At 37.4% G+C, this 27,520-nt stretch overlaps 1 protein-coding gene across 2 annotated transcripts; it reads right to left on the bottom strand.

The window, feature by feature from the left end:
* Positions 1–375: 375 nt before the first annotated feature.
* LOC134743630 (probable cytochrome P450 304a1) lies at positions 376–27,135 on the bottom strand. Of its 2 annotated transcripts, none has more exons than XM_063677204.1 (10): positions 26,988–27,135; positions 16,472–16,720; positions 15,078–15,250; positions 10,779–10,921; positions 9,954–10,083; positions 7,967–8,084; positions 5,133–5,313; positions 4,082–4,199; positions 3,121–3,262; positions 376–666 (listed from the first exon to the last, which is right to left on the bottom strand). In XM_063677204.1, exons 1-10 carry the CDS (start codon positions 27,079–27,081, stop codon positions 485–487), a joined length of 1,530 nt encoding a protein of 509 aa, XP_063533274.1. In that variant the 5' UTR covers positions 27,082–27,135; the 3' UTR covers positions 376–484. The 2 variants fall into 2 exon arrangements, with proteins under 2 accessions (XP_063533274.1, XP_063533275.1); XM_063677205.1 differs by lacking the exon at positions 26,988–27,135 and adding an exon at positions 25,934–26,003 and having other exon boundaries at positions 378–666.
* Between the last annotated feature and the right edge of the window lie 385 nt (positions 27,136–27,520).

Genomic DNA, 27,520 nt, shown 5'->3' with positions numbered 1-27,520 from the left:
CCAATAAAAAAACTGGTAAGTATGGTGGTGAGGTGATGATAGGTAAGTACCTAATCTGAAGTTGACCCACGGTTGACCGTTGACCGTTTTTCGCGGTAGACCCTCTGGAGACATATTCAGATCAACATTAAATTATTCTGTTTCTGATGCGGTTGGTAAGAATTGTAGTCAGCTACGGACTCCAATCGGCTTTATAAAGCTCGTTTGTATTATGTCATGTACTTAAATAAAAATGTCAAAGATATAGTCACTAGTTTTAGTCCTAACTTCAGCTATCGTTTACTAGAAAATCACCGCACAATTTCTTTACTAACCGCCTCAGATAAGCAGTAGACATAATAAATTTGTATTAGGTATGGTACCGACGACTATCGCAATTTTAAAATCTGAATAAGAACACTTGGAACATGCACTGAATAGAATAAGCGTTCTTCAACATTGCAAGTTATCAAGCAACTGTTACTTAACCTAACATATTAAGACGCTATATCCTCGTGACCCGCACCCAGCCTTCCGGTATAGTGGTGATGATGCCCTGAATGCGTCGAGCGGGTTTCGTCAGCGGGCGGCCGTCGGCCGTCGATACGTGGAACGCCTGCATGAAGCTCGCGAACACTTGAAACATGCACTGCCGCGCGAATGTCTCTCCGGCGCACAGCCGTCGACCTGAGAAAAACGCACACGGTTTATGTACTTACCGTAATGGCTCCTCTACACGATAGCCCAGCGTAGGCCAGTCCAAAGGACGCAGCCATGCGGTGGAATGAGATAGCAATATCACTTGCCTCCTCTAACGCATAAATGCGTCCCTTGGACTGGCCCATACACTGGGCTATTGTGTAGAGGAACCATAAAATTTGCCTAATTTGCTCCCCACTGGGTAATTGTGCTCCAACAATCTTTATAGCATAAATAACACCCTCTTTTAAGTTTTACTATATGATAGTAGTGATAACCTACTTTAAACCGGCATATATAACAAGTTACATACCTAACACAATATAATAATTTTAATTAAGCACATTAATGTAGGCACATTTTACTGTATATAGCTTGGCGTACTTGATATTCGAAAAACGGACAGGCTATCTATATGCCTACTTTAAATTATTATGAAACACATTTAGGTTGTCTATTTGCCTCGACACCATATAGGAAGTAATAGCTACCTTTAAAGTTAGATTAAGCTACCTATTACTTCCTATATGGTGTCGAGTCGAGGCAGGCTCTGTCAACCTACCCGAGTCAAATAGACAACCTAAAATTTAATCTTTTTAAATTACGTTGTTGTGTCTGGACGATTTTAACGGAATCATCCAGAGTCTAGGGACTGGGACACATACAGCATGTATAGGTATACATTTTTGCACGTAAGGAAAAAAATTGTGGGACATGAATCGAACGATTCAGATACCTACTAAGATTATTTACAGTCTACAAGTTTTGTGAGCACCCCTGAGTGAGATATTCATTAAGATGATCCTGTCCGTTAAATTGATTTAATATCCTACTGATATTTACATCAAAAAGAAAAAATAACAGCTTTGACTTGAAACTGGGACAAGGATTATCAGTTCTTACAGCTATAAGGAAATTAAAGTATGTCGATTATATTTGCATAAGAGTTACATAGAACTAGAATTAGAATAGATGCACCAGTTGATGTCAAAACTTGAAATGTACCTTGGCATACAAAGGTGAGCATCTCTTAAATCAAATTCACATTAATGAATAGAATCAGGCGTTACATTGCGGAAATCCATTATTTAAACAAAAATATTATTACTTTCTAATCCGCGCAATAAATAACATATTTTGCGGTTTAGCAAAGTAATATTTTTGTTTATAATTGAAATACACATTAGGTACCTAAACTCAAATCTAATATCTAAAATGTACCTTGCATTTGTGTTACGCATTACACCTCTAATAAAAACAAGCTTGACCTATGGGGCTCCCTGGGGTCTGCGGTTAATAGGATATTAGTTGTAATAATACTTATGTAATATATCCACTGAGATATAGTGTTCTATGTTTGTTAAGCTCGTGTGGACTTAGCTTCAAATATAGTCCCATGTCATGCCATTTTTAATTTGAATTATTTAGTTAAGTAGTAATAAGGATTATTTTTAATTTAAGGTTAAGGCACTATTGTATTAGGGTTACCTGTAAGGATAGTTGCTGTATTTAATAAATAAAAATAAATAAATAAAATAAATGTCCCATCCGACATACTTAAAGCATAATACTTGGCTTGGCAAATTTGACATATTTATATATTTACAGGGCCTTTTACTAGTAGGTAGGTAGGTACACTTACACACAAATAAAAGCGGAACCAATACGAGTAAGTCGTAAGTTATTCTTTGATCTTCTAATTCATTGGATTTTCCAAGAATTAACGTGACCCAACGTAGCAATCTATATTCCATTTATCTTACCGTTACCGAAGAGCGTAAGTACAAAGTAGCATGCCTTTGGTATTTTGTAATCACAAGTACTTAATCTTTTTTTTAAACTTCCCACGACGCTCGGCACGTATTCAATGACAGACATGACCAATGGCTAACGGGCCCTATAACCGAAGAGTTATTGATAATTAAAGAGGTGTGTCGTTGCGCTTACCAAATCTGATTATGTACGAGATTTTATTCAAATTTAATTAATACCTTATGTGTTTTGTTGCTAGTTAACTATTAGTCAATCAAAAATCAAGCACATATCAGCTTTGGAAAGCGCAATGACGGCACTATGTAATGCTTAAGAAAAAACGTGCCCCTGAATTTAGACATGTAGCCTTACTATGACTGCCTTAGCAGTCTCTGTCGCACTTGTAAATTCGTACGTAAGTGTGACATGGAGGCACCACGTCGAGCGTGGTTCGCGGTAGACCCTCAGAACTAGATGCCATACGTTTTGTGGTAACTAAATTGTCCAACGTCTACTTTAAATACAGTGTCATCTTTTTCAGCTGCTGTTAATTTCGAGGCACGGTTTTTTTTTTCAACTTCACACCTCTTCTACAATCAGTAGCTCTTTGGTATCACTTAATAAGACGATTTCGTCATAATCACCAGCGGACCTGCACTTGGTATTGAGAAAGAAAATGCCGTAAATTACCTGCTCCGAAAGGTAATGATTTGTCGCTGGCGACATCGAGGCGACCATTTTTGATAAACCGCTCCGGACGAAAAACTTCGGGGTCGCCCCATTCGCTCTTGTCTGTGTGTAGACTCGTTAAGTTCACTCCCACTACGGTGTTCTGCGGAAATGTTTGCGAGTTTATCGTTATTCATCAGAGGAAATTAAGCAATAAAACATACTTAATGGCAAGTAAAGACGATGTTATAAAAGTGTATGGTTGGATATTAATGTTTTTTATCAACGGAACGTATCAAACGCAAATGTCCAGTAAGACGACGCACCTGTTTGGTGCGGATGCGGCTAGTGTTACCCAGTCTCAATCTTAACCCGCATCATATCGGATCTCCGTGTGGATTCAGTGATACAATACAAACACTAGAAACCTGCCCATGCTAAGTTTGCATACGAAGTGTTAGGTACCTCAAATATGGCGATATGTATCACTGCTAAGGCGGCTAAGGCCTACTTGCACCATTCCAGTAACCCGGGGTTAAGAGGTTAACCTAGTGTCCCATCCCACTAACCCGAGGTTAAGCGGTTACCCTGGTAATGCCAGATTTAACCGGTTAACCCGGTTAGTGAATGGTGCAATTGGCCCTAAGCCAAGTCAGGGCTCAGGGCTAGCGTAATCGGAGTCTATTATAGGTACATGTAATGTAACTATACACGACGTGCGCTGGCTAAAAAATAAGTGCAATCCCGTTGCCAGGGAGGTTTTGGGATTATACTGAGCAACTTTTACTATAGACCAACCCCGAAATCGCGAAAAAAAATTGGCTGTTTCATATATTTTGGCTGGTCCATTTTCTATGGGAGGGTAAATTTTTTTTCGCGATTTCGTTGTGGTCCCATCGTAAAAGTTGCTCAGTATAATCCCAAAACCTCCCTGGCAACGGGAATGCACTAATTTTTAAGTCAACCTGTATATTATAAGTACCTCCGCAATATGGTAGCCGTCCAGCGTGGTGTCGACGATGCATCGGTGTGGTACTGCGAGTGGTACTGGCGTCTCAAACCGCATCATTTCGCGCAGGCACGCTTCTGTGTAAGGCATGCTGTCAACATTGAAATTACCTTATGAATTTTAAATAAAAATCAAAGAGAGCAAAGTTTGATATTTCTTCAAATGCTTATTTTGAGTCCCGTGCAAGCGAAAGATTCTATAGAAGAATCTAATGTAGAATCTTGAGCGTAGTAAGGGACTTAAATGCGCACGACATGTAAAAAATAACTTTGATCTCGTGTAGTACACACAACTTTTTACCTCAACAGTGAGAACAGACAACCTAGAACCTGACAACCTGACAGACAACCTGAAAAATATAATCCTTCTTCATCACTTATTCACTCATGTTTTCTTAAGACATTCTAACAATTAAATTTAATTATCGCAATAAAACACAGGGTATTGTATGGGATTATTACACCACCTTGACATGGGTTATGATGTATGATTAGGTATGTTTGTCGTTAATAGATGTACTTGTACGGGTTGGTATAGAGGTAATCGTAATTTGCCGTCTATTAGATTACGATTACCTCTATACCAACCCGTACAAGTTTACCACCAACCTGTTTAGCTTAACATCAAAGAACGTAAGCACCTACTACGTGCCTACTACTAATAATTAATCATTCAAACACGAAATAGGTATGTCGCTTTGCAAAATTTAGTTCTAGTTCTCTTCGCTATAACGGTCTCTTTAGTACATTCCTTTACAAAATGTGCCCCTTAGCAAAACCTCTCTAATTTAAGAATAAGTAGCTAAAAATCAACGTAGATATTTCAAGATTTTACAATAAACACCAAAGAGGAGTACCTAATACCTAACTAAACGAGAAAAATCATTTTGCGAAAAGAGATTTGCAAATCAGACGACATTTTAAAAATAATTGTAGCTACCTACTACTCCTACTAGTAGGCTATTTTGTAGAGAGAAATAGTCAAAGCAAGCCAAAAGCCATACATAACCAAAAAGGCTGCATACTTTTTCCTGTCGTCCAGATTGGGCATTCGATCGCGGCCGACGACTTGGTCGATCTCGTCGTGGATCTTATCTTGGATCTCAGGATGCAGGAACATTTGTTCAACCAGGAGCTGGATAACGGACTCGCCGGCCGTCGCGCTCGGGAACATGTAGTCCGTGCAGATCAGGATCAATTGATCCACTGAAATGTAAAGGTTGGTATAGATACTCGTAAGCTGGATTTTTAACTGTCCGAATTTTAGAAAGAGCTCGAAACCCTTTATTACCCGCTAAAGATGTTTACAAACGCGCACGATACAGTTTAATATTAACCTTCGAACATTCCAACAAAGATTACTATGGCACGCTTATACGCGTGTCGTTAAAATTCGGACACCTTGAAAAATTCCAACTATAATACTGGAACGTAGTCCATTAAGGGGCGTATTCAGAATTGTGTACTTACACCAACACCAGGGTTGCGTACGAACGTTACTCTTTTTTATAATTTCACGCTACGGCTCTGTAGCTATTTGTGTGCCATGTGGCGAAACATAGTGATACTATATTATACATTTAAGAACTGTTGTACATACCTATGTTTAACAAATAAATAATTTGGAATTTGAATTTGATTTTTCTCAAAATGAAAGAAAATATTCGAGTTTTGTTTAACGTGGTTTAACTCCATTTTTAGGGTTCCGTACCCTTATTACTAAGACTCCGCTGTCCGTCCGTCTGTCACCAGGCTGTATCTCATGAACCGTGATAGTTACACAGTTGAAATTTGATGTATTTCTGTTGCCGCTATAATAACAAATACTAGAAACAGAATAAAATAAATATTTAAATGGGGCTCCCATACAACAAACGTGATTTTTTGCCGTTATTTGCGTAATGGTACGGAACCCTTCTTGCACGAGTCGGACTCGCAGTTGGCCGGTTTTTAGGGTTCCGTACCTCAAAAGGAAAAAACGGAACCCTTATAGGATCACTCGTGCGTCTGTCTGTCTGTCTGTCTGTCTGCCCGTCTGTCACAGCCCATTTTCTCCAAAACTACTGGACCAATTAAGTTGAAATTTGGTACACATATGTAAGTTTGTAACCCAAAGACGGACATGTAACGTAAACAAATAAATTGTCAACATGGGGGCCAGTTTTGGGGGGTAAATGGGAAAATTAAAAAATAAAGTTTTTCAAACTACAAATATCGTGTTACATATAAAATAAAAGAGCTCATTTTGAGAATCTCAAATATATTTTTTTTGTAATTTTAAAATAAATAGTTTAGAATTTATTTAAGAAAATAGCTAAAAAATGACCATTCCCCCTAAAGGGAAGGGAAGGGAAGGGAGATAAATCTCCGAAACTACTGGGTCTAAAATTTAAAAAAAAATATACACAAAATAGTTCTTTACCTAGAGATGACAGGAAAACCTATTAGAAATGTGCAGTCAAGCGTGAGTCGGACTTAATTACTTAATTTTTTAATACGACCCTACGGGTTTTTAAAAACTCACGTTTCACATAAAACAATACATTGTTTAAAATTATGTAATGTACGGAACCCTTGGAACGCGAGTCCGACTCGCACTTGGCCGGTTTTTTTATGCTATGCCATGATACCATGGCATGGAATACCATCAGACCAAAAATCTGCTTCGTAGCATTTCTAAAAGCATTCAAATAGTAGTGCAAGCATAAATCTGGTGGTATGTATGTTTCAATTTCAAATTACCAAAGTGAAGTGATTTCAATAACGATGCGTCGCTTCGCGCTCGGCGCATACGCACTTGCAAGTGGCATGTGATAAGCGAGTGCGACGAACTGATACGAGTAGGTAGGTATAGTTAATTAGTTATGCCAAATTTGCATGTTTCTTATCCCGTTACTTATCTTGACACTTTTTTATACCATACTTCATTAAAAATTGGCTAGTGTAAACAAAACAAATTATAAGTAATAAGTACCATATCTGCTCCGTGATTATGCACTTTTAAAGTACTTATGAATATTGGCCTATCAACAATATATTATCTACACCTAAACATTATCTGTTAAAATATTAATTTTGGAGTGAAAACACAATTTCTTCAAAAATATAGCAAAAGCTAACCAAGCCATGTTTTTTTACCTTTTTCTGTGTTTTTCCTAGACACCATACTATCGAATTCAATTAAGTATGTTACCCATGGAAAGATAATCTTTTGCTAAATTATAGAGATGTTGTGTAGCAGGTGTTTGCGAGCATGCAGGTCATAAATAGTTGTAAATAGTTACAAAGTTGTGTACATTGTTCCAAGTAAATTCCGCCTCATAAATCTCATAATGGCATGATAACGGTTCTTTGAAAATAGGTTTGTTCAGTCGACATCAAAGCTATTTTGAAACGGTTTTATTTAGCTTGACCCCGTATATTGACCTTTGTATATATATATATATATATATATATATATATATATATATATATATATATATATATATATATATATATATATATATAGTGCTTCAAATCTTGCAATCGATTTTTTAGTACTTATTTTTACAGTTTTGCACCTCCTTTATTAATTGTCGATTATTCTCGAGATTCCACGCGGAAAGCAAGAAACGCCTAGTTTTATGTGACGAGCAATAGTAGATTGTTAACCAATCGATATGAAAGTCGCTTGGCCACTTGGTTTCGGCTACTAACTTTATGCTCTCAAAGTTTTCTATCGAATAAATAGCTGTCATGTTTTTTCATGATTTTGTAATTAGTCTCACTGGGATAGTTTCAGGGTATTTATGACCATCTTTCTTTATCACGTAATTCACCTCCCGGTAGAACCTTACCAGCGTAGATACCAGAACCTTACCAGAGAACGTAGTGCGTCCGGTGTCTCGAATCTCCTCTTTCATTTTTCTGATGTACATGTCTAAGAAGTGCCGGTCGTGGCTATCATCATGCGTCGCCATCGCGTGCTCAATTAGTTTCTAGAACAAACATAATTTACGTTGTGGTTGCGAGTAAGTCATTTCAAATACTTGCCTAAACCTAAATATTTGCCTTTCAACAAGTGGGAATCCATGGGAATTCTCTCTTTATTATTTGAAATGAGTGGGAGTGCAAAATCGTTTCATGACAATAATCTCGTCTTCGTATGATGAAAAATGTTGTTTCACTCGGGAGCAAAGTTTGATCATCTCTCGTGCGTCGAAATCATCGTAACTCTAGGGATTAGACTTTTTGTCAGCGATGGTTGCAGCAAGATCGCTGACAGCGAATATGTTCAAGGACGTTTATGGTTAAGCCGCTAAATATTCGTCGGGCGGTGGATATTATAGTGTCACTGGTGGGTCTGGATAGCTTTAGTCGTACGTAAGATGACCAGGGGCAAATCACGTCACGACGGCACGGCATTAGTATTGAACATCTCAAGTATGCTGGAGTGCCGCGTGTGTTAGCGATGTTTTACACAGTGGCGGTTCGTCACTCGTATGTTCTGCCTGTCAAGTGTAGATATAAAAACGGTTGTTACCAATAATCAAAAACAACCCATATCACTATACCTATAGTGACCACGGTAGCCAAGGTGTTGGACAGTTTGCTTGATCGACAACTAGGTATGTAAATACCTCAAGCTGCATGATGCCCAGTTTGGGTTCCGCGCTGGGTTATCGACTGAAACAGCAATTCTTTGTCTTAAGCACCGTCCACAAGGGACGTAAAGATGACTCTATTTAAGACATATTGCCAGTCCTTGTACACGTGCATCCTGTGGGTCAACTATACTAAGAAGGCAATCAGCGCCTTGAGCGTTCAGAATAACAAATAACAACATACTGAGGATGCTGTTGGGTCTTTCCAGGTACAGTAGCGCTTCTGGTATGTTTGCGGATTCACAAATAGATGGTTTCCAGGACATAATCCGGAAACGGACCGCTTCCATTATGCGCCGTGTATGGGAGAGCTCCAACAGCATCCTTAGTCTGGTGGCAAACAGATTGGATTGTCCGATAGCTAGACACTGGCATAGTCTACATGTTTCGATATTTTTAATTTCATTTTTAATTAAAATTAATTAATTTAACATTTTCATTTCTTTTTGACTGCGATTAGATTATATCTTATAATTTTAATTACTGTCAATATTTAATTTTTATTTTAGAGCTATTTTTAATCTGAAATTGATCAATGATATTATGCTCAATCAATTACTTAAAATTCCAGTCCTTAAAAGTCCAGATTTCAATTGTTATTAATGTTATCTAATATTATTATACTTTAATTTTATTTTAATCCCTATTATAAATTTATAATTGTTATATCTACTGTTATATCTATAATTGTTATATCTAGAGAGCGCTGGTGGCCTACTAGCGGTAAGAGCGTGCGAATTGCAATCCGGAGGTCGCGGGTTCAAACCCCTGCTCGTACCAATGAGTTTTTCGTAACTTATGTTACGAAATATCATTTGATATTTACCAGTCGCTTTTCGGTGAAGGAAAACATCGTGAGGAAACCGGACTAATCCCAACAAGGCCTAGTTTCCCCTCTGGGTTGGAAGGTCAGACGGCAGTCGCTTTCGTAAAAACTAGTGCCTACGCCAATTCTTGGGATTAGTTGCCAAGCGGACCCCAGGCGCCCATGAGCCGTGGCAAAAATGCCGGGACAACGCGAGGAAGATGATGATTATAATTGTTATATCTATATGGATCAACGTTGTCGGCAATAAATGATAAATAAAAAATAAATAATTTTGAAATTTGGAATTTGCTTGGGTCTCAAAATAGCTCGAGGTGTAAAGAGCAACTTTGCTCGCTTGTTAAATAAATAACTACTTAGTACATAGCTATACGCACCCTGAAAAAGTCTGTTAGACACTTGTTCCCCTGATACAAGTCTTGATAGCCGCTCCATTTGGGGAATAGTTCCTTGAGCCACGGAGTTAAGGAAAGAGCTCCGCCAAGATCGTTGCTGCCGCGTTGGAACCTGTCAATACAACAAGTCATCAAATAATCCATTAAGTCCATATATACATACCATAAGTTAAATATTATTAGTAAAAACCGTTTGAGTGTGTTTTTGGCCAGGTCCCAGATGGCTTTAACTTTCATAAGTTAGTGTCATAAACCACTGAACGACAGGTAATGAATGATGAATCCTAATTCATAAGAGCCGACGAGGGTGCCTTTGGCCACAGCGCGTGGCAGTCATCACGGGCTGGGGTCATTCCGCTAAACACGAACCTTCACTTGCAGTGGATGGAAATAGTTCAGCAGCAGTACCAGCTCACCTAAGTGGCTTTTAGCCAGGTCCTGCAGCGCGGAGAATATAGTTCATGGGGGTCACGTCACTGCAGGACACATGGAGTCGTATGGCGCGGTTTTCACATTTGATGTGAATCCGCACGCCGCTCCAGTACAAACATAGCAGTGTCTCGCTCCTCAGACATCGGAGCGGCGTGCTCCTCATCAGTGTCATAACCGCGTGTGCCATTGACGTTGTGTGTTCCTATTTGTCCCCGTCGGGCACAGATGGGAATAGATAGGCGCTTCACCTACCTAATTCATTCCCACGTGTCACATGTATGGCGATGTATGGCGGCATTCACATAGAGCGGGGACAAATGGGAATACACCATTGACGTAGCACGGCTAGGTAATGCGGTAGCTATTTTAACTCACTTGAGGGTGTTTCTGGCCAGGTCCCAGAGCGCGGGGTAGTCTTCACGGGGCAGGGTCATTCCGCTGAACACGTGCAGCATACCGTTGATAAAAGGTACGGAGAGATAGTACGGCAGGTAAACCAGCTCACCGTTCACAAGTTTCTGGAACAATACCAAATAAATAACTTATGACTTACCAAATGGTAAAAAGTATCAGTGATTTGCCGTCGAAATCTATCACGACCAAACTTAGTACTTATCCATGAGACTAACTTTCAGTTAAATTGAATGCCAACACCTTTAGATTTTTAAAGTAATTTTGTAGGCATTATATTACGGTAGGTCATCAGTGTCATCACTTATCGTCATATAATTTATCTTTTAAATCTGTCTAGACTTTGGACTTTAGAGTTGAGTAAATTATGTGGTCATCGCCATATCAATTAAGCGTTGGCAAGCCAACACCTTTACCTAAAATGTTGTGTGCGGTACGATTAGGCCGACCCGTAGTACCACTACGGGTGCGTTATGGGTATAAAAGTGCCTCGTACAGCCAAGTCTTGAAAAAATGCTACCTATATATAGTCCTGAAATATTATATTGTATAATTTTTATTCAGACAAATTTAAAGTATGAAATTACCTACGTCATGTTCCGTTCGTACGTAGACACGATAAAACGCATGAAAATATATATATAAACGAAAGGACGGGGTTATTTTCTCCCCGTATCGCACCAAAATTGAAAAAACCGGCCAAGTGCTAGTTGGACTCGCGCACGAAGGGTTCCGTACCATTACGGAAAAAAACAGCAAAAAAATCACGTTTGTTGTATAGGAGCCCCATTTAAATATTTATATTATTCTGTTTTTAGTATTTGTTGTTATAGCGGCAACAGAAATACATCATCTGTGAAAATTTCAACTGTCTAGCTATCACGGTTCATGAGATACAGCCTGGTGACAGACAGACAGACGGACAGACGGACGGACAGACGGACAGCGGAGTCTTAGTAATAGGGTCCCGTTTTTACCCTTTGGGTACGGAACCCTAAAAACTACGGGGCTTAGCAAACCCCGTAACGCACATACCTTATTTATGTCGATAAATCAATAGTGATGGAATATAACAAACGATATTTTAGTGCTTAGGTACGATAAATATTTTTGTAGTACCACTGCAGTCTTCAACATAAGGTTGAAGGACGATCATTGGAGGGGGTTTGCCGATATATTATTATCAAAGCTTACCGAATTTGAAAATAATAATAATAATAGGTACCTATATATTAGTACTGTCGACATCAAAGTAATAAGGTTTGCAGTTTGTACCTTATTACCTACTTTGTAAAAGGGTGCAAAACATGTTCATATTTTTATCTCGTATTACGAGCTGTTCGTTCGTTGTAAAAGTTCTTGTTTTGATTTGTTGCTTAGGTACCTACTTATACCTACCTTCCAAGATAGTAAATATTTTTTTAACACACTTGCTCAAAACGACGTTTTTATTCCACCGATTTTTGGCTCATAATCCTAGATATTAAACACGCGTGCTCTTTCAGTGTATTATTCCACTCGTGCTTTTTCATTATATTATCCGACTGAGTCAAGAAGCTAACTGATTACTAATAATATGCATGGAAAGGGAGCCTTTTTAATTGGTCGGACTGGCGGGCACGGGCGCGCCCGGCCGGCCCGCCCGCCGCGCCGCCCGCGGCCGGGGCGAGGGCCGGCCGACACGAGAATGACAGATGAAACACACAATACTAACTGTTTTAACTCTAAAAACGTCGTATGAAACGCGTGTGCATTGGTCATTACACACATCGGCTTTCTTATTGCGCGCTCGCTTACAGCTCGCGCGCACAATATCGCCTCGTGTGTAATAACCAACTTAACACACTTGTATCATAATGTACTATTATGCAGGTAATAAATAGGTAATAAACTAATTTGGATAACTTATCGGTTTAACAACATTTATGAAGTATAAACATTATAGGTTACGTACGTTTATACCTACTTAGGTATAAATGTGCTTATACATACTTATGTATGAACGTACTTATACATACTTATGTATTTACATTCACTTTTTAAATATCGGCGACCCGGGACCCGGGACTCACTGACGATTCTACGCACATTCAGCGTCCTCAAAATTTGACTTATATATAGGTAAGGGCCAGTCCAGACGGGAACAATTGTACGCCAATCTCATTAAATTATCTGAGCAAATGCACGCTGCAAATGGACGCTGAATGTGCGTAATCGTACGATATTAAAAAGTGAATGTAAATACATACTTAGGTACAAACATGTGTAACCTAATGTTTATACTTGATAAATGTTGTTAAACCGATAAGTTACCGAAATAAGTTCATTATCATACCTACATAAAAATATTTACTATCTTGGAAAGTAGGTATTATAAGTAGGTACCCAAGCAATAAATCAAAACAATTACTTTTACAACGAACGAACAACTCGTAATATGAGTAAAAAATATGAACATGTTTTGACCCTTTTACAAAGTAGGTAATAAGGTACAAACTGCAAACCTTATTACTTTGAAGTCGACGGTACGAATATATAGGTACCTATTTATTATTATCAAAGATAGATATAACTCCGTAATAGATGAATACAGTCTAAGAAAAAAACGTGCCTCGAAAATCACGAAAATTTGATTCTCGATCAGATGGCGCCACTATCTTTGGCCTACTCTCGTATAGAGGGCGTTGACGGTTTCGTTTGTTATTTAACAATTTTAACGCATATCAGTGAAAGGACATGGGTCAAATTATATAAAAATAATTAATGCAAATAAAAAAATCATTTATCCATATCTAAATACATTTTATCGTATTTTCATAAATCTTCATTTTTAGCTTTAAAGTGTGGCAGTGAATTTTCTGTGGTTACAAGATTTACTATGACTGTACCGTTCTATCTTATTATATCCCTCTTTGTTATTATTATTTGCAAATTCGGTAAGCTCTGCTAATATCGGCAAACCCCTCCAATGATCGTCCTTCAAAGTGGTGTCATGCTTACAAAAATAGGGGTATTTTACCCTACATAAGAGCTTCGAACAACCGTCCGTGACTTTTTCCTTGTCACAAACGTACGTACGTTGAACTATGAGTAGGGATCTACTTATTACCTTTCAATGAACACAAGCACCCAAATTTACTAAACCAATGCTGAAATCGAGGCTAAGGTCCTTTCTCCTCGATAACAAACTGGAATGGAATGTACAGGTTGAGGCACAAAACATAAGAACAATAAGCGAGAACGCCATTGGCACATGCTGTTATCGAGGAGTTGGTAGGTACCTACATTACCTACCGTGAGTAACCGGGGTGTTATTAGTATAATATTTTTATTCATTATAATGAGCGCATCTTATTGCCATCGAACGTTACCTTTTGGCAAAGGTGGTTCTAAAATGTTTAACAAAATTTAATTACGTAATTGTTACAAACAGAATGCAGGTCCCGGGACAGAATGACAGACCACTGCTTAAACCTACAGACTGAAGCTGCTGTGTTTGGACTGCAGGTGAACGTATCCAAGACGGAATATCTTGCAACTACAAGACTGCCTGCAAGACCTCAGAATATCAGTGTAGGGAACCAGACTATTAGCGGCGTGGGCAGCTTCAAGTACTTAGGTTCCACAATCACCTCCCGAAACAGAACGGACGAAGAAATAAGGGCACGGATAGTTGCTGGACACAAATGCTTCTACTCCTGTGGCAAATTACTAAGTTCAAAGCTGCTCAGTATATGCTTAAAGATCGCCATCTATCGAACCATCATCAGGCCTGTTGTCACCTACGGCTGTGAAACCTGGGCCACAACCCAGTCGGACGAAGTAAAGCTTGCGGTATTCGGAGGAAAGTTCTACGAAAAATCTATGGTCCGGTAAAGGAGCCTGACGGTAGCTACCGGCAGAGCATGAACCATGAACTGGAAGCTCTGATTAAACAGGAGACCATTGTTAGGTTCTGCAAATCCCAGCGGCTGAGATGGGCGGGTCACCTCGAAAGAATGCCCGATTCTAGAGCTCCAAAAATTATGACAAGGTGGACGCCACAACAGAAAAGACCTAGTGGTAAGCCTAAGAAAAGATGGCTGGACTGCGTGGAAGAAGATCTTAGGAGGATGAGGAAATATACCAGCTGGAGAAAGGTTGCCAAGGATCGCGACAACTGGAGGAAAATAGTGGAGGAGGCCAAGACCCACAAAGGGTTGTAGCGCCATCGGAAGTAAGTAAGTAAGTATTTGTTCCAAACACTTCCAAAAAAATAGTTACCTTTTCATCGTCGTTCCTCGGGCCGTTGATCCTCATGTCGATCATCTCCTTGATCTCATGGACGATGGCATTTTCAAGCTCAACGCAGCGCCGCCCGAACCCAAAATCGCGCATGTAGCGCAGGGAGAACCTCCGCTGAGTGTGCCAGAAGTAGCCGTCCGTAAAGAATATGCCTGCAATCAAACAGAAATATTCTAAAACCTCCACTGTAGAGTGGTATATGGAGTTGCGACACTTCCAACTAGTCACGAGACCACTTAGGGGGTTTTTGTTATCATGCGAAAGGGCTTTTTGAGGCGATTCTAAAAATATATCACATCATTACATTTCGGGCATTTTTTTAATTAAAACAAAAAGAACTTTCGAAACATACCAAGTTTGGGCTCCTCCAGACACGATATGGCTGATTTTTTTTTGTACAATATACCACAAATGATACGTGATATCCTCATGCCCGAAATGTAATGATGTGATATCTTTTTAGAATCGCCTCAAAAAGCCCTTTCGTATGATACCACATACAATAGGTTTTGGAAAAAAGATTTTTTTTTCCATACAAAAAAAATAATGTTTTACCACTCCCCCCCCAGCGAAATTTTTTTAGGAACTGCGGGTCAAAAATTTCGTTGTGTATGTGTGTGCCAAACGGCTAACCTGTACATCGATTTGCGGTATTTTTATACGAACGGGTTAGACTATTTGTTTTATAAACTGGAGCTATATAAACTAATTACAGACCTTGATATGCCTCATGTCATTGTATGTGCTAAGTTTCATTAGAATCCAAAACGTAGTTTTAAAATGAGAGCGGAACTACGTTTGTATGGGAAGGTGTAATTCGAACGAGGATAAACGCGCAAAGCTTAACCAGGTGACGGTGCAATCGTTAAAACATGTCTTTCGATATGCCAAACCCGAAGAACGAAGGAACATTATGATACAGACTACAGATTTTTGTTTGGTTCCAAGACAGTTGGAACCCCTCTAATCTGCGAGCTTTTAACATTATTATTTAGGTGGAGTTGACTGCAAGCCGAGCAACTACTAGAACGAACTGTCCGTCCGTGAGGGCTTGTCATAGCTCCTTTACACGATGGACCATCATTAAAGCCATTAAATTAAAAGCCCTCTTCTTCCTTAACCAACATACTTAAACTATAAGTTGTAAAATATACTTATGCATCGTAGGCGTAAGGTAGTTGGATCTTTAGAATAGGTATCCACTATATACTAATTGTGTAAGAAACCATTGATTGAGGATCATATGATCCTCAGATCATACTAACAATACTAGCATCTAAATTCGCGCGGCACAAAAAATGCCCAATACGTAAAACGTAGTGCCTGTGACCAATACGTAAAACGTTACGAATGTCAAGATACTAAATACTAACCCAGCTGTTTCCAGAAAGCCCGCAGCCTCCCAAGAATGATGTCCATACGCCCATCGAACTCCTCTCGGTTGAGGACTTCTTTAACCAGGGCCGGGCCGTTGGCGACCACCGTCGGGAAACGCCCCAGGAAACAGCCGACCACCCGTGTCTTGTACCGGCGGCCAAGCTTGATGAAGGCTTCTGCTAAGTTGTTCGGAGATATGGCGTGGAGCAGGAAATACGCTCCATACACTGGGAGGCTTGGCGGGCCTGTGGTAGATGCAGATAAAAATGATAAGATAATAAAGATGAGGTTCACAACAATCGAATTTATAAAGAGGACAGCTTTTCATTGACTTTTTCCCTTGGTTGACTTTTTAGGGTTCCGTACCTAAAGGGTAAAAACGGGACCCTATTACTAAGACTCCGCTGTCTGTCTGTCTGTCCGTCTGTCACCAGGCTGTATCTCATGAACCGTGATAGCTAGAAATTTTCACAGATGATGTATTTCTGTTGCCGCTATAACAACAAATAGGTACTAAATAGAATATAAAATAAATATTTAAGTGGGGCTCCCATGCAACAAACGTGATTTTCTTTTTGTTTTTTGCGTAATGGTACGGAACCCTTTGTGCGCGAGTCCGAAAACGCCTCCGTCGACGCAAGCTCCTGATGATGCTCCTCGGTACGGAGTGAAACATGTCGAGCGTTTTCGACTTAAAATACGTGAGTGACCCGTTATTAATATGTTTAATACTATAATAATTGTCTCACGGAAGTTTTGTTATTAAAATTTCTTTTCTTCTATATTATAGAGGATTCTTCCCTATGTATTATTCCTACTTTCTGTGTCTTTATTCTCCTATTCAATATTCACGTTTTACTAAAGATTGTATTTAATCCAAAAATCACTGTTCAACTTTCAAGACTTTTTAAATAATTTTTACGTATTATTACGAGAACACCTTTTAGGTATTATTCACTTGTTTGTTTTTTTAGTACCATAAGCACAGTATTACAATTATTGTAATACTGTGCCATAAGTACCTAATCACAGTATTACAATATAATTGTAATACTGTGACCTAATGGAACGCATTTTGTTTTTAAATAACACGTTGTATAACTAGTTTAAATGTAGAATTTGTTACACGAGAATACGGTCTAAAATTGAATAAGTTCCAATGTCTGTGTGGGGGCAGAATGTCAACAAACAGTAAATTTTATCTATGTTTATAACTTGGGTTTATTTTTTTTAAGTGAGGTTTATTGCGCTTGCGATTGTATCTCTCGTAATAGTAGGTACTTAGGCGTTATATAATATTTGTTATACAAGGGTGCAAAGTTGTATTTTACCCGCGAGTGTGGAATTGAAACACGAGAAAGTGTAAGGATTCTATAGTTCTAAAATAGAATCCTGAGCATAGCGAGTGTTTCAACACTTTCAACACACGAGACGTAAAATTCACCCGCTCATTTTCACCCGTGTGTAACACAAAACTTTTCACCTGACTATAGCGAGAAAGTAAAAATACAGCTCATAAACAAATAAGTCTTTATTTGTACACTTTATAATCATCATCACTATCATCAGGTTAATTATAAATTATAATTAACATTATAATCATCATCAATATGGTACTGTTAACTCTCAGAATGACATTCGTTCTTCGAGTAAAATCGGACGTAAGTAAACGCGTAATAGAAAATGACAGTGTCACTGATTTAGTTGCAATCCAACACCTAAAGAGTGCAGTCGTGTTTTCAGCCTTAAACTATATAGTTAATACCACTATAACTAGTGGCTCTGTGAGCTGTAGACCTCGCGAGCATAGCTTAAGATGGATGTGTCTAGGATGGTATTAATAAGAGGGTAGAATAGCTACAGACAATAGGTACTTTTTTTCATACAATTTCCATTTCGGGAGAAAACGGTTTCGACTAACTAAATCTTAACAAATCACTTTGATTTTGATGTTGATCGCTTCAGCATAATATTTTCTAGGTTTAGAAATTTCGCTTTGAAAATTATTTTGGCTTTTTAGTAGGACTATTAGTTGAACCCTATGAAACTATTGATACTGGATAGGAATGGAATCGATTGGCATAAAAAATAGCATGTGAAAAATAAAAATAATAATTTCATACAAATTGTATGGGAAAAATTTTCCTCAATTTGTGGCTTTCCTAGGCGGAAGTTTTTTATGGTCCCATACAAGCTTTTGATCGTGGATAGGAATGGGATCGATTTGCATTAAAAAAAAACATGAGAAAAGTCTGTATTAGGACTATTAGGGACACAGCCGCAGTGGTTGACCTGAAACTTGGCGTGGAAAAGTTATTGCGAAGACTGCATATGGCATCTTAGGGACCTCATAGTTTTTGATCCGACCCCTATGCGGGTTTTTTAAAGACATTTTACATAAAAAATACATTGTTTAAATTGTGTAATGTACGGAACCCTTGAAACGCGAGTCCGACTCGCACTTGGCCGGTTTTTTTTGGTTCTCGGCCGCTTGTTAACTAGTTGTCGGCCACTGTTATTTATGTTTTTAAATTACTCTTATTTCACAGTCAATAGGATTTATTTTTGAATAAAACAACAAATATTATAAGTAACAAGTAATAAGGAACGTTAATAGGAACTTTAAGTAGGTGCTACCTATCTCGTAAATAGTTTTCCAAAACATACTTATTCAAAAGCCTTGTATTAAAAATGATTTTTCCCTACCCTACAGTGAAAAGCTTGTAGGTAAGAGAAAAAGGGCGCCGCAGGCATTTGTCAAAAATGATCTTTTTTAATACAGTTGCTCAAAAAGTGCTACTTTTCGTGGCTGTTTAGCGTGCGGAAAGTTGATTTTCGCGAACTAGTGCTTTTTACTTTTCCAATTATTTTAAATTTATACTTGTTCCAATTCATAACTACTTATTGATGAGTGTTTATATTAGTTTCCTTTAAACGTCGTAATCAACATAAAAACCTACTGTTAATGTAAGAATATGAAAAATATGCATATTTCATATTTTATTACTGACCTCTTCATCATTATAAGTATTATAACACGTTTATTTTTTAATGTTGAAAAACCGTTCTTAATAAGTTGTCTGAATGGAACGGAACGCCTGTCAAAGAAGAGGCGTATTTTCTTACTGCAAGAATGTTTTAAGTTTCCAAAGGCAACATTCGATATTGTTTTTATAAATATACGATACACAAATAATCGTAAATAATGATAATAGTACAATGTTTTAATATTTACAATTGTTTCTGTCTTATAGAACATGCATTTGAAAAAAAAAAAAACTTTCATTGAAGTGGGTTCAATAATAATAACAAAATCTATTTGAGTCGAATAAAAGCTAGAAAAACACCTCTTCATAATGTCAATGTCAATGATGTCACAGAATTAATAATATAAAAAGTTTCGATTTCCATTCCTTAATACTTGTTGCTTTTCTTATTTTTTCGCAACTGTATTAAAAAAAAAACGTCGTTCGATACACGTGCGGATATGTCATTATTCACTCGTCCCGAGTCGTCGATATCTCGGTACTCGTCAAGTAATGACATACTTTCCGCACTAGCATCGAAATGTACTATTTTTTAATATCCGAAAACTAAATAAATGTCACTTGTTTTTCGGCCGTCATAAGTCATAAGTTAGCTAGGCCGAAAACTAACCTGTTCTCGGCCGCCAAATACAAAAGGTTTTAAAGCAAATTTTAAGCAAGTATTTGTTAATAAGCTAAGGCTGACAACTACCTACATGAAATACTTGGATAAAAATAAGTATTTTTTGAAATATAATTTTTTTTAGCTTTCATTTAATAGGGAAGATAATCAATTAAAAATGACGTGCCTCAAGCCCGTTCTCGGCCGGGCGGGCGGCCGAGAACTAAATATCGTTGTGAAATTGCATTTAGTTACCCGGCCATCAAATTTAATTGAAATATATCAAATATTAGGTTTAAGATTCTTTATTCTCACTAAGAATTTGACAATTCACTTACATGAGAACTTAAAACTACACAAATACATTTATTTTGCATGAAATTAGCGAAAGAACTAATAACATAGAGGGTATTTAAACATACAGTAAAATAAAATCGGCCGACTTTTAACAAAACAAGGTGATTAGTGGTTAACATTTCGTCTACTTGAGATGTACACAAAACGTTTTGTAGTTGACAATAAGCTAAGGCCCAGTTTAACTTATTTCCGAGATTAGTAATAACTGTGCGTCAGCGGGGATCATCCCTGTACTGGTTAGTATAATGGGTAAGTAGACCGTAGGTGTCGCGAATGTCGGGACTGGTTTTTAGTTGCTATGAGTTTATTAAATATTCAACTATCGATCTTATTACCTAGTTATGTTAGGGTCTTTTTTTGTAATGGTCATGTACATATTTTATTTATCGTATGAACGGTACAATGCAGTGCAGCAAGTACGCTAACTTACAGATACTGGAAGTGGCAATGTTTTTATGTATTATTACAATTATATTATAGTTTTATTACAGTTATTGTTTTTATTTTATTTATTAGGTGTTCAATTTTATAACTCTAAGCGTTCTTGGTAATGTGATATGTAGATTATATACACAATGATATATTACAAAGGTGCTATTTAGGTATATACAGACAAGATTAAATTTTAAATGGTCAATTTTTTTTGGTAATGTTATTTTTAATTTACGTAAATTATATAGGTATGCGAATTTTTATTTTATTTTATACAGCTGCTGTTTATGATTGACATTTACTTTCCGAATATTTAAATTTATTCTATGGCGAATCATTGCTTACGTGTTTTTTCAATTGTTTTTTAAAGCTGTACATAGACTTGATTTCTTTTATATTTTTTGGCAGTTTATTATACAGCTGAGCGCCTTCATATAGTATACATTTTTGTCCGAATTTTGTTCTGGTTTGCCGTAGAATTAGGTCATTGGCATTTCTGAGTTTCATTTTTTGTCTAGTATTCTTTTGCGAAAAACCTATTTGAGTGTGTATATTTTTATTGATTATTTTTCGTACTAATAAACATGTATTGTATGTATATGTCTGTTTGATATTAAGTATCCGAGTTTCTTTGTATATTTTTGTTGTTGGTGTTAAATAGTCATAATGAAATAATGCTTTTATTAATTTGTTTTGGGCTACTTGTAGTAACTGTAGATTCGTTATGGCTGCCGAGCCCCAGACTTCAATCAAATAATCAATATGTGGCTTAATGAGGGAGTTGTAAATCATATAACGCGTTATTTTGGGCAGAAAACGTGCAATTCCCCGTGTGGCTGCTGTCAAGGAAACTATTCGGTTTCTTACTTTTTCAATGTGTGGTTTCCAACTTAAGCTTTTGTCTAAAATTAGGCCAAGATATTTCTCTTTGTCTACTTGTTCAATTATTTGGTTATTTATTGTAAGCGGATCAAATTCATCAATTTTCTTGTTTTTTGCTAAGAATATAATATAGTTAGTCTTTGTAGTGTTAATGGTAAGTAAATTACTCTGAAACCACGCATTGAGAAGATCCAGGTCACTTTGTGCTTTCGTTATAACATTGTTTATAGTGTCTCCAAAGTAAAATAAGGCAGTATCGTCAGCGTAGAGTGTTATATCTCCCGTCAGACCTATCTCTTTAATACCATTGATATAGACCAGAAACAAAAGAGGCCCTAGAATTGAGCCTTGCGGCACGCCACAATTTATTTGTTTAGGGGTACTCGTGTGATCTTCTATTTTAACAACCTGATAACGATTTGATAGGTATGACTTAATAATATTGTACGCCGGCCCATCAATGGCTATGTTAGTTAGTTTATTTAGAATGATGTCATGACTAATCGTATCAAAGGCTTTTTTCAAATCTATAAACACTCCGAGTACTATTTTCCGTTGATCAATATGAACTTTAATATTCGTTATAAGATCTATCGTAGCTGACAACGTATTAGATTGTTTTCTGAAACCATATTGTTTTTCGTATAGAAAGTTTATAGAATTTAAGTAGTTTATTAGGCGATTATAAATTATTTTCTCAAAAATTTTGGAAATAGTTGGTAGTACCGAGATGGGTCTATAGTTGCTTGGATCACTCCTATTTCCTGATTTATATATGGGAGTTACCTTTGCTAATTTAAGACTATCTGGAAACATTCCCGCTTCAAGGCACTTGTTAATACATGACACAATCTCATCAACAATTATATCCCTTACACATAATATACATTTGGTGTTAATGCCATCTAACCCAGAGCTCGTGTTTAATTTTAAGTTATTTATCACATTATTTACTTCATCACTCGTTGTTGGAGTCAACACAGAAAGGTTGTAGCTTGCTTCCATAGGTTGAGTAGGGTGGTCGGTCTCTCGAACAAAGTCTACATTAGGAATTTCTGCAGCCAGCTTTGATCCAATTGTTGAGAAAAAGTTATTGAAGCATTCACATATATCATTTGGGTCTGTAATCATCAGGTTATCATTTATCAATTTAGCGGGTGGAATATCTATCCTCAGTTTGTTAATCGCTAGGCTATTTATTAGAGTCCACATTTTTCCAGAGTTATTTTTACATTCCATGAACTTCTTGTAGTAGTACTCTTTCTTAGTTTGCTGTATTTTTGTTGCTACTTCATTTCTTTTCTTTCTGAATTGCTCTTCCATTTCCTTATTCGTTGGGTTTTGTTTAAGTTTCTTCCATAATTGGTTTCTTGCATTTATTTCTTGAATAATTTCTTTATTTATCCAGTCCTGTTTCGGTAAGTTAAGGGTCTTGACTTTAGTAGTTTTACTTTGCCGGATGCTTGCTAGTAGTTTGTTTTCCAATAGGGTATAATCATGGAGTTCATTTTTGCTTTCAGTGTCTGCAACTGTCTTGTATAATATTTTGTAATTTATCGCTTCATATTTAACTTTTTGATGAAGATTAGGTTTATACTTTTTTAACTCAAAATATATTTGCTTATGGTCTGATAAGGCTGAATCAATAATAGCTAAATGAAAATCATTTTCGTTCAGGTTAGTACAGACATGATCCAGTATTGTTTTGCATTCGGGTGTTTCTCGTGTACAAAAGGATTTGTCTATTTTGTTTTTAATTTTATACTTGTTCTCTTTTAGCATCATTTTATAATCCATAACTTTCTTTTCTTTGCTGAGTAAGTTTAGATTAAAATCCCCGAATAGTATTGCCCTTTTACTTCTTTGTAGCTGCAGTGACAGAGTTTCATGGAAGTCATTGATATTTGAGTGATTCGTCCTATAGATAGCGCCAATGTCCACAGAAAATTTATCGATATGTATCCATAGGTAGTGATTTTCATTTAGGGTTTTTTCTTCGATAATGTTATGTTTAAGGTTATTGTGCGCAAAGATGGAAACTCCGCCACCTCGCATGTGAGTCCTAAAGTTATAATAATGGGTGTAGCCAGGTAGTTGATATCTCTTCGCCTCGTCTTCGGACTTAAGCCACGTCTCTGTCAGTATTACGATGTGAATTATATCTTGAAATGTTTGCACAATACATTTAAGTTCATCGAACTTCCCAGGCGTTACTATACTTCGCATGTTGCAGTAAAAGAATTTGAGTGCACCTTTGTTGGTTATTATATTTTCATAACAAGTAGCTAGTTGATAAGTTGCGTTGTTAACAGTAATTACTTCGGGGTTGTTAGTGTTGGGTTCCACGCATTGGAGTTTTTTGGGGGTATTTGCACAATTTTAGGTACTCCCTTAACGTATTTAATTCCCAAATCTGATTCTCCGCACGCTACTCGCTGATTTAGTTCATCTTTTAAGTTCTTAAAAAACGCTTGCTGGGAGGGAGTTTGGTCGGGAAAGATTCTGACTGTCTCACTTTCCAGCTTCTTTTTCTGCTTTAATATAGATATGGCAGTATCCTGAGCTGCAAAACAGACTTTAGTGAGTCTATTTTTATTTGGATTGGCTTTTCCAAGGCGATAGACTTTAATGGGTTCTGAACAGTTAGATGAAATAGCTTTTATAATTTCTTTGACCGCATTTTCATCTATTTCTGCTTTTTCACTTTCCAGCGATGCGACCGCTTCAGGAAGCCCTGTAATGACTATGTTTTTGGCCCTTTGGTTACGATTCTGCATTTCAGCCATTATGTCTTCATAGTCAGCTGTGTTTTGTGTTTTTTGCTGCACGCTTGCTTCCAAGAGATCGATCCTTTTTTCGGTTTCCTTGTTTGATTGAAGACAATTTACCAAATCCAATTTCATTTGATTTTGTTCACCATTTAATCTTTCCACAGTCGACCTAATGTCGCTTACGTGGTTCTTAATCGAGGTAATATCATCACGTAATTTGGTAAGGTTTTCTGTTTGACTCGTAAGTGTTGATTTTATATATGACGTCAGTTCAGACATTTGCTTGCGCATTTCGGATATCTCATTTGTAATTGATTCGTTCTCATCATATAGTTTGCGTTTTTGTCTAATAAATTGTCGTAAGTGAGGAGTCTCCGTAAGAAGATTTATACTAGTTAACTCCGGATTAGATCCACTGCGCAGAGTGCGCTCACCATCTCGGCCACTTCCAGTCGGTGAGTGAATCATTGATCTGTGGTTACTCACGTGCAGATAAGCCAGAAAGCCGGTAACTCGACGTGTGCAGTAGAACAAGGTCGTAGAAAACTCACTTCTTCACTAGGCAAAAGCTACTATACTAGCCACCATTTAAAGATGAAAATTGTTTGTCGGCAAATATTTAAATTTTAGATTTATTTAGCGACGCGTCCGCTCTGTACGCTGTCTTCACGCAATATTTTGTACATTTTTAAATCAAAATAACATAAATTCAACTAACCCACTATGCACATTAACATCAATAATGGTCTGAAATCCACAGAAACAATATTTATACTTATCTCGAAAAAATGTCCAATCACAATTTTTTCCACGTAAGTATTTGCTTTTGGTGCACTGACGAGCCAATCAAAACGTCATCAAGCAAACAAATTTAGGATATGTCAGTGACTGAAACTATCCGATTACCCTATTTTTAGGGTTCTGTAGCCAAATGGCAAAAAACGGAACCCTTACAGATTCGTCATGTCTGTCTGTCTGTCCGTCCGTCCGTATGTCACAGCCACTTTTCTCTGAAACTATAAGAACTATACTGTTGAAACTTGGTAAGTAGATGTATTCTGTGAACCGCATTAAGATTTTCACACAAAAATAAAAATAAATTTTGGGGGTTCCCCATACTTGGAAGTCTTGGAACTGAAACTAAAAAAATTTTTTTTCATCAAATCCATACGTGTGGGGTATCTATGGATAGGTCTTCAAAAATGATATTGAGGTTTCTAATATAATTTTTTTCTAAACTGAATAGTTTGCGCGAGAGACACTTCCAAAGTGGTAAAATGTGTGTGTGTGTGTGTGTGTGTGTGTGTCCTCCTGTAACTTCTAAAATAAGAGAATGATAAAACTGAAAAAATATATGATGTACATTACCATATAAACTTCCACCGAAAATTGGTTTGAACGAGATCTAGTAAGTAGTTTTTTTTAATACGTCATAAATCATAAACCGCAATTTACCTTTCACTCACGTTTCACATAAAAAATACATTGTTCAAATTATGTAATGTACGGAACCCTCGGTGCGCGAGTCCGACTCGCACTTGGCCGGTTTTTTTAAATAAATATGGTAAAGTTTTCATGTTATTGCGGTTTAACTACGTAGTGGCCGAGAACTAGAGGTGGCTGGTGAACCGGCTAAACTACCCTAACTACTAACTCCAATTCTTATTAGCTTTAGTACTAAACGAATTTTCATGATTGTGAATACTCACAATGTTTATACTATGTGTATGTTGATTTAACGTGTAATGTAGAAAAGTCGCGACATAAAGTCGACTTTATGTATTAATCTAATGAGGACTAAATAAAAGAAGGCCCGAAGCGTCCGAGAGAGGAGCGCCTTTAATAATTTGGTGTTCAGACACAGAACGATAGTAGGTAGAAATACTACAAATGTCTAAACTCAAAGGCCGAAGCCTGAATTCCGCGTAGGGCCGGAGGCCCGGAGCGCGCGTTTTCCGCGACTTCCCCCTGAATACCAAGGTGTACTCGTAGTGCTCAAACTCAAACAACAATAGAAAGTGTCTATTTAAGTACCTACATGTTTTGGTAATGTAGGACGATCGACCACCTCAATGTAGGCGAGCGCTCATATTATTACATATATTTGAACCCTAAAACCACCACGATACAGCCGCTTCCTTTGGCACGCGCTCAGACACGGTAGCCTACAGCTCGCATAAAAGAAACAATGGCTTCTGTTTAACGGATGTCTTAGGCGTAAAAATCATTTGAGAAGATTCATACTATACCTACCCCTGAGCATATGATCAGACCTCCAAAAAAGTCTTGTGCCCAAGGATTTCTTTCTTAATCTTAAGGGCTTACGCGTTTATACTTGAATTGAATGAAGAGGAGGTGGTAGAGCCTATTACAGTGCAGATGGTGTAGCACATTAAAGTAACGTGTTCTTAGGTTATCTTACCGGGTGGAAAATTATCAGGCTTCTTAAACGCGTTTTTGTACACATAAAACAGAAGGAGCGGGAATAGCACAGCGGCCACGATTTCCGCGAACATCTTGTTTTTGAGGCGCGCGCGGTGCGACTTTCAGTCTGCTCGACTGACTCCTTTGTGAACTATCTCGCATTTATCAAAATTATATTGTATCAAGTCATTACATACCTATATGTATATCAATTAATATAGTTACCAGCCCGCGACTTCGCACGCCTGAAATTTTGTTGTAATCCTACAAAATGTAACCTTTAGTAGAGAAAAAAACCACTGGAATATTTTTTAAACCATATGTAATCCTTGTTTGGGTTGTGGTACTTGTGATAAAATATAATAAAAAGCTTACTTACTTAAATATTATTAGAAATGATGCAATTTACCACTTTTTCTTTAAGTTACACATTTATTTAAGTTACCCACCAAGTGTTCACCGCGGTGTCAGTATCTATGTTATGGAGAGTGCAAAGCACTTTTGTCAACCTGGTTAAAAAGTAAAACCTAT

The sequence above is a fragment of the Cydia strobilella genome, chromosome 8, assembly GCF_947568885.1.
Source record: "Cydia strobilella chromosome 8, ilCydStro3.1, whole genome shotgun sequence".
In the NCBI taxonomy this organism is placed as follows: domain Eukaryota; kingdom Metazoa; phylum Arthropoda; class Insecta; order Lepidoptera; family Tortricidae; genus Cydia; species Cydia strobilella.
Note: the sequence above shows the minus strand (reverse complement) of the source record. Positions and strands in the feature narration are given on the sequence as shown.

Bases quoted from the DNA above. Each gene is read 5' to 3' on its own strand.
- LOC134743630 (XM_063677204.1), bottom strand. From the start codon at position 27,081: ATGTTCGCGGAAATCGTGGCCGCTGTGCTATTCCCGCTCCTTCTGTTT. The intron at 4,200-5,132 runs GTATGCAGCCTT...CAATGTTGACAG, and splicing joins AATCTGGACGACAGGAAAAA to CATGCCTTACACAGAAGCGT. The intron at 667-3,120 runs GTAATTTACGGC...CGTTTTTCTCAG, and splicing joins ATCATTACCTTTCGGAGCAG to GTCGACGGCTGTGCGCCGGA.